General features: G+C 35.7%; 1 protein-coding gene across 3 annotated transcripts in view; it reads left to right on the top strand.

The window, feature by feature from the left end:
• The window catches only part of GRM5 (glutamate metabotropic receptor 5), a 553,498-nt gene that overhangs the window by 204,793 nt on the left and 335,504 nt on the right, over positions 1-13,201 (top strand). For all 3 annotated transcript variants that reach the window (XM_062198295.1, XM_062198294.1, XM_062198293.1), the window contains exon 2: positions 3,177-3,426. In XM_062198295.1, the coding sequence (XP_062054279.1) occupies positions 3,177-3,426 (250 nt within the window). The remainder of the gene's footprint in view (positions 1-3,176; positions 3,427-13,201) is intronic.

Raw genomic sequence — 13,201 nt, 5'->3', positions numbered from 1 at the left:
CAGACAAATAAAATGCCAATTCCTAAGTCTATTTGATTTTTATGCTACTTATATCCTGACATATTCTATATTTTGGTTATCTTGTATTATTATTTAATATTCTTTAAATCAATAATTCTCACCCACATAATCTTTTTTAATATTTTATTACAGGTAAACAAATTTCATGTCTATGAATATATATGAAATCTGATATATACATATTTAGGAATATAGTGATGCTTTCCACCCTACTGTCCATTCTACCCATGCTCCCACCACTCCTCCTCTTTTTTCTCTTACTCTTTTTCTTAATTTTTACAATGATCTACTTTCAGTTTACTTTATACTCATAAGATTAACCTTACACTAAGTAAACGGTTCAACAAATAGTAAAAAAAAAAAAAAGGGGGGTGCTCAACATAAAGACAAGGACTATAAGCAATCATTGAATCTTAAAATGTCAATTTCACTCCTATACATTACATTTTTGGTACTCAGTTACCACAGAACATGGAAAACATATGGTATTTGTCTTTCTGGGATTGGCTTGTTTCATTAAATATAATGGTTTTCAGTTGCATCTATTTTCTTGAGAAAGACAGGAGTAGTATTCTGTAGGGTATAAATACCATAATTTTTTTATCCAGTCATCAAATGTTGGACATTTCAGTTGATTCCATATCTTAGATATTGTAAATTGAGCTGCAATAAACAGGGCATACAGATCACTCTTTCATATGCTGATTAATTCCTAGGACTGGAATGGCTAGGTCACATGGCATGTCCATTTTCAGATTTTTGAGGTATCTCCATACTGTCTTCCACAATGACTGTACTAGTTTACATTCCACCAGTAGATTAGAATACACCTTCCCCCACATCCTCACCAGCATTTATTGTTTGTTGATTTCTGTATGAGAACCATTCTAACTATGGGGCTCACACATTTAAAGCCTTAAAATGCTCAGAAATATCTAAAATTCAAGCATGATGACCTTTCAAGTGGAAAGAGAAGTGCACATATAATTGGACTTCAGAGACTCCTATGACATAGCCATGGAAGAAGAGATGGAACACCACTAGATCTCTGCATAGAGACAAGCCTTCCACTTACTCCTCCTGGAGCTTTGAGCAAATGTGGACCTAATGCCTTATTTGTTTTCTTATCTATGGAATGGAGTTCTAATGCCCATCAGAATATGTTCTTGTGAAAGTTAAATGAGATTGTGTACACAAAAGTCCTGAACACTTCCTGGTGTATAGTTGATTGGCAATATTATTTTAATTTTAAAAGGCCACCATTAGTCCTGGGGCCTAGAAGGTAAAGCTGCCACCTGCAACATTGGCATCCTATATGGATGTCCGTTGGAGTCTCTGCTGCTTCACTTCCTTTTTTTTTTTTTTAAGATTTTTATTTATTTATTTGAGAGGTAGAGTTACAGACATTGAGAGGGAAAGAGAGCAAAAGGTTTTCCTTCTGTTGGTTTACTCCCCAGATGGCTGCAACGACTGGAGCTGCGCTGATCTGAAGCCAGGAGCCAGGTGTTTCTTCCCAGTCCCTCACGTGGGTGCAGAGGCCCAAGCATTTGGGCCATCTTCTACTGCTTTCCTAAGCCATAGCAGAGAGCTGGAGTGGAAGAGGGGCAACCGGAACTAGAATTGCTGCCTATATGGGATGCCGGCAACTCAAGTGAAGGATTAACCTATTGCACCATGGCACCGGCCCCCTGCTTCACTTCCAGTTCAGCTTCCTGCTAATGTGCCTGGGAAAGCAGCAGAAAATGACCCAAGTACTTGGGCCACTGCACTCACATAGGATACCAGGAAGAATCTCCTGCTTTGGTCTGGCTCAGCTCCAGACATTGCAGGCATTAGGGAGTGGACCAACACATGTAACTCTAGGCCTTTCAAATAAAGAAATCAATTCATACATACATATATATATATATATATATATATATATAATTTTTAAAAAACCACTAGTTCTTAGGCCCCAAATTTTTCAAAGGACTTTGGAATTATCCCCACATATCACTAATCCCCCTATGGTTGCATAAATGAAATTTTAATTTTTTTCATAATGTTACACATTTATCTATAATGAGTCTAAATTTTGGTCAAGGATCTGGATTTTTTGGTAGAGATCACCCATAAACTTTAAGATTATTAATAGATAATATATATAGATAATTATATATAAAATAATATTTCACAAAAAACTTTATTACAGCATCTATACTATATAAAGCATATGCATTCCATATTAGAGTACTTAAAAAGCTCATGGAACAATGGAATTACAATGTTTATTTTGATGCCAAAAATTGAAATCCTTTGGTAATTCTTATAAAATCCATTTTCCATGTACTTTTTAAAGATCTCTTAGATATGTACCCTAAGTTAAGTTTCTGTTCTTGTAAGAGAATATGTGGTCCTGAGTAATATAAGAAAATGTTTATTTGGCTCATGATTCTGGTGACGAGAGAATCCAAACTGCATCACTCTACTGTCTGGCTGCTTTACAAGATGGCAGAAAAACTGAAAGGGAACCAGCCACCTGCCAAACAGACAGGTGCACAAACAAGGAAGTAAGACAGCAGGGAGGAGCCAAGCTCACTCTTTCACAGCAATGAATCCACTCCCCCACAACCTGCATTAATCCATTCATAATGGTGGAGTCTCTGTGATCTAATCACCTTCCACTAAGCCTCACCTCTTAAAGGTACCACCACTTCAACTCAGCCACAGTGGGAACCCAGCTTCTGACACACAGACCTGTGGGAGACGAATTATAACAAAAGCATAGCAGTGAAATGGAATGATCATACAATGAAAAGCAGAGAGAAATAGAATGAAAATATATCCTAGCATATAAAAATGTTCTATCAGCTCACACTTACAATAGAAGCTTTTTTGAATAAACATGTTTAGAATCAAGAGAGTTTTTGAATGAAAATTGCTTGTACTTTTTATATTATCATTCCTGTCTTGGTATGAATATAAATATTAACGCTTAAGTATAATTAATTAAATTGCCAATCACCCATAGTGAAAAATTAATGAAAGAAGAAAAGCTCAAATTCATGCCTTCATCTTCCAACACCATGCTCCCAACACTTCTACGTTCTGATTTTACCCAATTAATGCAGCACTTTCATTTCACTATCCCTCTGCTTATCTATGTTTTCACACAGGCAACTATGGAGAAAGTGGGATGGAGGCTTTCAAAGATATGTCAGCCAAGGAAGGGATTTGCATCGCCCACTCCTACAAAATCTACAGCAACGCAGGGGAGCAGAGTTTTGATAAACTGCTGAAGAAGCTCACAAGTCACTTGCCTAAGGCCCGGGTGGTGGCTTGCTTCTGTGAGGGCATGACAGTGAGAGGTCTGCTGATGGCCATGAGGCGCCTGGGTCTGGCAGGAGAATTTCTACTTCTGGGCAGGTGAGTGGCAATGAGAAATTTCACATGGAGTTGGCAACATTCTAGGGTGTCTTGTGATGCATAAGGAGAGATGTTTTGGAAGTTTAATCTGTAGAGTGGAAGAAGAGCTTAGATGTAAAGTTCCAGTGCCTGGAAAAAAAATCATACAAAATAAGGAAATATACTGTGTGCTAATTAATGATAACAGGACTCAACACATGGAATGATGAGTCCTTAAGTCCTCAAAAGAAGACTTTAAGGGAATGAAATGCATTCTTAAATTCTTGAATAATTCCCTTGAGAAGTGAACACACACCAAACTCACTGCAATTGCTTTTGAAGTTAATTTTGAGAATGGCTAAATAACTATAGTTTATAATTAGAATTAAAGAATTTGTGGTTTGAAAGTGAGGAATTGCTTTTAGAGCTAATTTTTTCAAGCATTATATGTAGCATATTGTTTTATGTTGAAAAGATGTTAGTATTTCCTCCCTTGGTGATCTACATTGTTACCAGATGGAGTTCTAAAACATTAACTTCCATAAGGATTGACCTTATGATATGCATAATTCACTCTACTGGTACAACTCAACTCATTCCCTATCAGTCATTGCAGATTCCATGTATTAAAGTTCTCCAGAAAAACCAAAAATTATACATGCATATACCTATATCATTTAGAAATACACATATACATTTATACATATGTTCACACACATATGAATAAGATTTATTAAAAGGATATAGTTCACATAATCAAGAAGCCTGAGAAGTCCCCAAATCTATAGCTGGCAGGCTGGACAGCCAGTGTTCCAGTTCTAGAGAAAATCCAACAGCCTGAGAAACATGAGAGCTGCTGGTTTTAAGTTCTAGTAGGCAATCCAGAAGGATCAAGACCCAAGAAGAGGCAGTGTTTCAGTCCAAGCCTGAAGGCAAAGAGTTTCCTCCTGGGCTTTTGTTTTCAGCTCTCCAATTGATTGGATGAGGCCCACCTATATTTGAGAGAGCCATTTGCTTACTCAGTATAATGAGGAGAATGTTAATCTCATCCAAAAACTTCTTCATACAAATAAGCAGACTAATATTTGGTCAAATGTCTGATCACCCATGGCACAGTCCAGTAGGCACATAAAGTTTACTGTTACAATGAGTATGATGACACCATAGTTTTGACTGCATGAATGGCATTCTCTCCTGGGTTGGGAACACTGGGAATCATCAGTGGTAGGTAAGCTTCTTTCATTCCATACCTTTAAAAAGTTATGTCATGCATCTTTTCTCAAGAGGCAATTGATTTAAAGGATCATGAAAACCTCAATAATTACTGAATCGTTCTTAGCATTTCTATCAAGGTAGAAATATAACTCACTTGTTATTAAGATTTGAGTATTGTTTTTAAAAAATAACTTCCTTTATTTTCCAAATACTTAACTGACCTTCAGAGAGCAAACATAGCTTCTTCTTGGATACAGTTTATGACAAGCATTTTATGTACCTAATTCTTTTTCTGTCTGATCTGATGGCAATAGATTGATGGGGCTATTTTGGTATGAGACCACACATCTTTCATAAAAATGATATTGAGTGAGATTCTTTTTTCACAGATGGCACACATTTCATCTAAAATCCATCCCTCGTTGGCAGGAGTGATGTTCCAGTTAGTTTCATGCAACATATGAACCTGTCCTTTACCAATTTTCTTATGTTTCAGTGTGAGTGTTAACACTGAAGTGAAAAAAAAAAACAGGAAATAAAGAAATTTGCTTTAAACAGTTCTGTTTTTCTGATAGGGGATAAAAGATTCCATAGCTCCTTCCTGCATTAATAGTCTGTCAGCATTAATAAGACAAATCTGTAACAATTCTTTTTCAGTATTATGGTTTATTTGTCCACAAGCAAATGTTCCTTGATGATCTGTACACAAAGACAATGAACTGGCATTTGTCATTTTCTGTTTGTCATTTTATTGCCAACAACTATACAAAGCCAAAAATTTAATATTTTTCATGTTAAAAGATTCATTCTTTATACATAAAGTCTTTAATAAGTTCCTGGAAATTTGTATTATGAAAAACTATATGTGGACTTTTTTTGCAATGGAACATTTTATATTTTGTTGCATTTTTCCAAGAACATTTTGCATTATCCTTGAAAGTACTAAATACAGAGAAAATATCTTCAAATTATTTAATTGATGGCATAATATATTTATAATCTTTAATTTCTTTTTTTAAACTTTTATTTAATGAATATAAATTTCCAGTGTACAGCTTATGGATTACAATGTCTTCCCCCCCCCCATAACTTCCCTCCTACCCGCAACCCTCCCCTTTCCCGCTCCCTCTCCCTTTCCAATCACATCAAGATTCATTTTAAATTCTCTATATATAGAACATCAGTTTAGTATATATTAAGTAAGGATTTCAACAGTTTGCCCCCACATAGCCACACAAAGTGAAAAATACTGTTGGAGTACTAGTTAGAGCATTAAATCACAATGTACAGCATATTAAGGACAGAGATCCTACATGATATTTTTTTAAAAATTTATTAATTTTCTATGCAATTTCCAATTTAACACCAAGTTTTTTTTTTCATTTTCAATTATCTTTATATACAGAAGATCGATTCAGTATATACTAAGTAAAGATTTCATCATTTTGCACCCACACAGAAACACAAAGTGTAAAAATACTGTTTCAGTACTAGTTTAGCATTAATTCACATTGGACAACGCATTAAGGACAGATCCCACATGAGACATAAGTACACAGTGACTCCTGTTGTTGATTTAACAATTTGACACTCTTGTTTATGGCGTCAGTAATCTCCCTAGGCTCTAGTCATGAGTTGCCAAGGCTATGGAAGCCTTTAGGGTTCGCTGACTTCGATCTTATTCCGACAGGGTCATAGTCAAAGTGGAAGTTCTCTCCTCCCTTTGGAGAAAGGTACCTCCTTCTTTGATGGCCCCATTCTTTCCACTGGGATCTCACACACAGAGATCTTTCATTTAGGGTTTTGTTTGTTTGTTTGTTTGTGTTTTGCCAGAGTGTCTTGACTTTCCATGCCTAAAATACTCTCATGGGCTCTTGAGCCAGAGCCGAATGCCTTAAGGGCTGATTCTGAGGCCAGAGTGCTATTTAGGACATCTGCCATTCTATGGGTCTGCTGTGTCTCCCACTTTCCATGTTGGATCGTTCTCTCTCTTTTTTATTCTATCAGTTAGTATTAGCAGACACTAGTCTTGTTTGTGTGATGCCTTTGACTCTTAGACCTATCAGTGTGATCAATTGTGAACTGAAGATGATCACTTGGACTAGTGAGATGGCATTGGCATATGCCACCTTGATGGGATTGTATTGGAATCCCCTGGCACGTTTCTAACTCCACCATTTGGGGCAAGTCTGATTGAGCATGTCCCAAATTGTACATCTCCTCCTTCTCTTATTCCCACTCTTATATTTAACAGGGATCACTTGTAATCATTAATTTCTTAATTCCTTCATTATAATTCATCTTTTATTCAGTACCATTTCATTGCATCTTTGATCAATTGTTTTAGAATAGTCTTCCATACACTGAATTTTAAATGCATCACCTATATCACCATATAGGCTCTACTTCTTGCCTCATATTCTGTTCTTTGAAAGTAACATGTGATACTTTTTCAAATATTTAGAAACATGGTCCTCAGTCTCCTTCAGCTTCTCTTTGTTGACAGCCGACTTCCTCCACTGTCTTAGTGAGCTGGCATGGTGGGTGCAAATAAAACTATCTGAACCTTTCATAGGAGCATTCTCAAATACTTCATGCCAGTTATTACACTTAAGAACTCACATGTACATTTCTTTTAATCATTCATCTAAGAAAAGTTGAGTGTCTATTAAATGTTAAAGTGATTGGGATACATCAGTCAATGAAACAGATAATTATTGCCTTTGTGGGAATTATAGGTAATCAGTTAGATATAAAGTAATATGTGTTTTGAAGAAAAATTTAAAAATATATCCAAGAATATCCTGCATGTTGAGAACTATTATAAACTTTATTTTACAACTCTTCCAAGAATTAAAAAATGTTGAATAATTATGATATTAGGCAGAAAATAGCTTTTAGAAAATATTTGGGATATTTACCATCTCTCATTTTATTAATGAGGAAACTGATACCCCAAAGTTTAGATGACATGCTCATTTTCATGCTCAATTTCACTACCATGAGTTACAATCAAGTACTTTTCTCTACTAACCTGTCTCCTGTAGAGTAGAAGCAGAGGAGAAGTTACTATCTGATAGCAAATCTTTGGTTTTACTTAGACTGTAGATCTATGGAGAAACAATTCTAGATTATTTTAATTTAAATGAGAATATTTTATTTATTTTTTAAAACTTTTATTTAGTGAATATAAATTTCCAAAGTACGTTTATGGATTACAATGGCTTTCCCCTCCCCCCATAACTTCCCTCCCACCTGCAACCCTCCCCATCTCCTGCTCCCTCTCCCATTCCATTCACATCAAGATTCATTTTCAATTATCTTTATATACAAAGATCAACTTAGTATATATTAAGTAAAGATTTCAACAGTTTGCACCCACATAGAACATAAAGTGTAAAATACTGTTTGAGTACTAGTTGTAGCATTAATTCACATTGAACAACACATTAAGGACAGAGATCCTACATGAGGAGTAATTGCACAGTGACTCCTGTTGTTGACTTAACAATTTGACACTCTTGTTTATGGGTCAGTAATCTCCCTAGGCTCTAGTCATGAGTTGCCAAGGCTATGGAAGCCTTTAGAGTTCGCTGACTTCAATCTTATTTACACAAGGTCATAGTCAAAGTGGAAGTTCTCTCCTCCTTTCAGAGAAAGATACTTCCTTCTTTGATGGCCCATTCTTTCCTCCACTGGGATCTCACTCACAGAGAACTTTCATTTATTTATTTATTTATTTATTTGCCAGAGTGTCTTGGCTTTCCATGCCTAAAATACTCTCATGGGCTCTTCAGCCAGATCTGAATTCCTTAAGGACTGATTCTGAGGCCTGAGTGCTGTTTAGGACATCTGCCATTCTATGAGTCTGCTGTGTAGCCCACTTCCCATGTTGGAACGTTCTCTACTTTTTTTATTAAATGGGAATTTTAATATCTGTTACCTCCTAAAAATTTTGTTTGGGGCACTTTATAACTTTTATATTTTAAATTATTTTATTTACATGTACTCTCCTAATATCTCTCTTTGTCCCTTCTCTCCCCAAACTGAGCCTTGGATAAATGATTCTTAGGAACTACAAGTCAAAGCCATAAGAAAAAAGAATATCTTGAGAACATGCTAGAGGATTCTTCATTTAACTGTAGTTACTGATGTCTCTGTCCAGTTGCCTTGAGTCAGCATGTTTAATAGGTCATTCAGCTAAGGGTTTAGCAGTACAAAGCAAACACTACAGCTGAGATGGCCTCATCCATCAACATACATTACCATCTGTGCTACACATCAATAGAATGATGGAGTGGTATAGACCTGGCCATTGAGAAATCACATTTGAACTGTGGGTAATTTGTTGTCTCACTGCCCTTAAAAATGTTCCACGTAGGTCCCTGAGATAGTTTTATTAACACTTTGGCTCTGATGGTAGGATAAGATCTGTAATTTGAACGGTAATAAAATTTCTAAAGGGACTTTTTATTCTACAATGAATATATCATTGTAAAGCTCTAAAAGTGTGAAGGTGTTGAAATGTATCATTTACAGCCGGCGCCGCGGCTCAGGCTAATCCTCCGCCTGTGGTGCCTGCGCACCAGGTTCTAGTCCCGGTCGGGACGCCGGGTTCTGTCCCAGTTGCCCCTCTTCCAGGCCAACTCTCTGCTGTGGCCTGGGAGTGCAGTGGAGGATGGCCCAAGTGCTTGGGCCCTGCACCCAATGGAAGACCAGGAGAAGCACCTGGCTCCTGCCGGATCACCTGGCTGCTGCGGCAGCCATTGGAGGGTGAACCAACAGTAAAGGAAGACCTTTCTCTCTATCTCTCTCTCTCTCTCACTGTCCTCTCTGCCTGTGGGAAAAAAAAAGAAAAGAAAAAAGAAATGTATCATTTACAACTTATAAAATTGAATACAAAATGATAAGCAAAAACCCATTTTGGCAAATTCATTGTTTAAAGGTAGTTTTATTTAGTTTGATTAACTACAACTCTTTGTCTCTGAATTTAGAATCTCTGTTCTTTAATGATAATTGTTAACACACTACAAAAGGAAAAGTACTTAAATTTAAAATATATTTGAGAATTATAAGTAGCATTTCTTAGTAGGAAGTCACTTTACATCAATATTCTTCAAAATGGGAAAGATAAGAACTTGGTCTAATAAATACCTTTGTCAATGAAATTACAATTTTTCCAGTAAAACAGTGATAGCAGCTAACACCTAAAAGTGGACGTTAGTGTTTGTCTTTGCATATCATCAGACTATCCATTCCAAATTAAAATTATAAGATGTTATTCTGTTTGTTTGACCATTCAATGCCATTAAATCGCAATATGAAGAAAATTATTTTTGCTGAGTTCCTGTTATATGTTAGGAGACAAGGAGATTGGAAGGAAAGTAAGGAAAAGGGTACAGGAGAGAGAGGAGGTTGGGAGAAAGAAGGAAGGAGGGAGAAATTAAAGAGGTTCGTTTTATGCTATACTCAATATTGAATATTTCAAGGTTGTTATACCTCTGAAGTTGGTAATAATACCAGTATTTTATAGGAGATAAATTTCAAACTCAAAGAGATTAAAGGACTAGACAGGGACACATGCACACACCTATCCGTTCGAAGCATGTCTTTTAGCTACACTGATTTTTAACATCTGTGAGAAATTAAGGTTTTCTTTGTTTTTGTCATTTTAAGTTATTCTTTGAAAATTAAAGTAGGTTAGTGAGAATTATTAAGATGTTCATATGAATTTTTAATACAAATAAAGCAAGTAAATCTATGTCATGCTCTGAAAGAGTTTTTTTTCTTCTTATCTGCGTTTGAGTTGAGAAAGCCAGATTGCTAATGGCATACTGTTCAGTCTATATAGAAATTGTTGTTTAGCTGCATCTGCCTGAAACCATGTGAAAATCTCTCTGAACCATATGACTTGAGTACAAAGAGTGGAAGTCAAACAGGTATGAAACAAAGTTGAACAGGGACTTAGGAGACATCATTTGGGGCCTTGTAGTGTTTTTATAATTATCCTTTTATTGGTAAAGGATTTCTTTGAGAATATGATAGATATTATTTTCCAAAAGATAATCCTAAAATATGGAATGTGGATTAGAAGAGATAAGGTAGATAGAGGAAGTAGTAATCCTCAAATAAATGATACTAATAGAGACTAAGTTACTGTGGATGGTAAAAAGTTGCTGAGCCAAAAGCTACTTACTAATTAAAAAAACTGTAGGAGGCGCTGATAATGTTTCACATTATGGACGAGGGTGAAGAAGATGTCAAGGCTGATGCCTTGAATTTTGTATTGTGGAACAATATGGATGATGATGATACCTTTGCTAAGATGAAGATCACTGGGAAATTCAGGTGTGAGGTGGAGAGCAGACCATGAGTTCAGTTTCAGATAAGTTGAGTCAATATTCATTTCAAGCATGCAAATAGTCAAAAGTTGCAGGAGAATATTTGAGTATGGAACTCAAAGAGAAATAAAAGCTGTCAATAGAACTGAGTAAATCATCAAAATAATATGTTTATTAACTAAACTGAAAACATGGTTATGTAGAATTAAAATGGAGAAAGTTTGGGAATATAATTTTGAAGGAACTCAACATTTATGGTTGGACTAAAAGTTAAAATAGGAAACAAAAGAAAATCCAGAGATGTGGGAGGGAAAACTAAGAATGTATTGTGTTATCCAATTCAGTGTAAGAGAGTGTTAGAGAGGTCACTAATATCGATTGACTTTAGGAGGATCAAATGAAAAATAATATTGAAAGAGCCTCTTGGATGTATAAAGGTGGAGATAATTGCTAAATTCTCAAAGCAGATTAAGAATGAACTAGTTAAGAAGTGACTAGGAGGTGAGAAAATGAGCCCATGGCATATAAACTAGGGGTCTGGGGGAGTTAAACTAGTAACAAAAAATGATAATACTATATCTTCAGGGAATATTAGGTCAAGAGAAAGGTTTTTTAATATTTTGTTTTACTTCTTTCCAAACATGTAATTTCTTATCATTACAAATAATTTAAATGGTGAAACAAACTTCACAATGAGTAGTACTTAATGTTTCTGTTGTTTTATCAATACAGTATTATTATTTGGTATTTGCTAATTTGGTAGGTGAAAATGCCATCATGATGTTTTAATTTGTAGTTTTTAAATTATCAGTGACTGTATGCATCTTTGCATGTAAATAAGTGATATATGTGTCCATTTTCTCTAAGCTACCTATTCTCTAATCATGCACTTGTTCTAATGTTTCTGTTTTTTGGTTGATTTATAAAGCTCATTATAAATTAAAGAAGTAGTTCAATGACATGTGAATTTTTTTAGTGTTATCATTTTTAAAACTTCTTAATTACGTAAAGAGGACAGATGTCATGTATTTAATATGTGCAATTTTAAGCCCATAATGATTCTTCCCACCTAATTTTGGCTATGTCTATGGCATTTTGGACAATGCTAAAATCTATAATTTTTAGACATTTTCTTCTTTTATGACTCCTAGTACATGTTTATTTCATTAAGAGGCTAGCCATGGAAGTTTTTTGTTAATTAGTTTTTCAATTTGTGTATGCAGGTAGAATCCGAGATTTATTTATAAGAATTATTAGAATGTGAGACCAGTTAATATAGAATGAAATCACTCAAAATGTGGGAATGGGTATCATTTAATGCACAGGTGGAGAAAACAAGCTGAGAAGGTCAAATCTGGAAATGGAATAGAAATAAAAGTATGTGTTGTGGCAGGCACGCTTAAAGGTTTGAAAATAGAAAAATCACTTGATGGCTTCTCTGTTGATTTGTAGCAAGTGGCACACTGTGTGTGTGCGTGTGTGTGTGCTTGTGTGTGTGTATGTGTGTGTAGGCGGGTGGGGGGATGGCAATCAGTTGAGAAGCTGTCTGTGGAGATTAGCGAACTAGAAAAATGCCACTGTTAATAAGTGGTTTCATATATTATCTGTTTTTAATATGACTCCATCTGTTACAACAATGAGCAGTGGAAGATTTGGCTGCACTACAGTGAAAAATGTTCTTAAAATAACAACAAATTTAACATTTGTACATGTACTGACACATAAAGTATTGCAATGAATTTTCACTGTTAGTCATTTAAAGGTTGATTAAACAACATCTCTGTTCTCAAATTAAAAAACAACAGGAACATGTCATGAAGATTGATGCATATTAGCTAATTAGAGATGGAGTCTTTGATCCACCAAATGGACCTCCTAACACTGCCCTGAACCCAGGGCCACAAGAAGTGATGTAAAATCATGGACTGTCCTGCTTCAGTTGATGACTTTCAGGTCAACAACAGGAAGACTCTTAGGATCAGAGAACACACTGCTCCATAAAAAGAAATTGAGTCACATATGCTCAAACCCTTCTCTAATCACACCAGAAGAGGAGTCGTGATCCCTAGGGGAGAAGGGAAGAGAATCTTTGTGTTTTCTTTCCATGGCTTTCCCTCGTGGAGAGGGAAATCCCCCTCAAACACCCCTGCAAACTGTGAAGAGTGAGATATTTCTTCTACTACTCACAAGTCCCTCCTGAAGTCAGTATTATTAACTGGACTTCTAAGACAAGAATCTGA

This window comes from Lepus europaeus, chromosome 7, assembly GCF_033115175.1.
Source record: "Lepus europaeus isolate LE1 chromosome 7, mLepTim1.pri, whole genome shotgun sequence".
NCBI lineage: Eukaryota > Metazoa > Chordata > Mammalia > Lagomorpha > Leporidae > Lepus > Lepus europaeus.
Note: the sequence above shows the minus strand (reverse complement) of the source record. Positions and strands in the feature narration are given on the sequence as shown.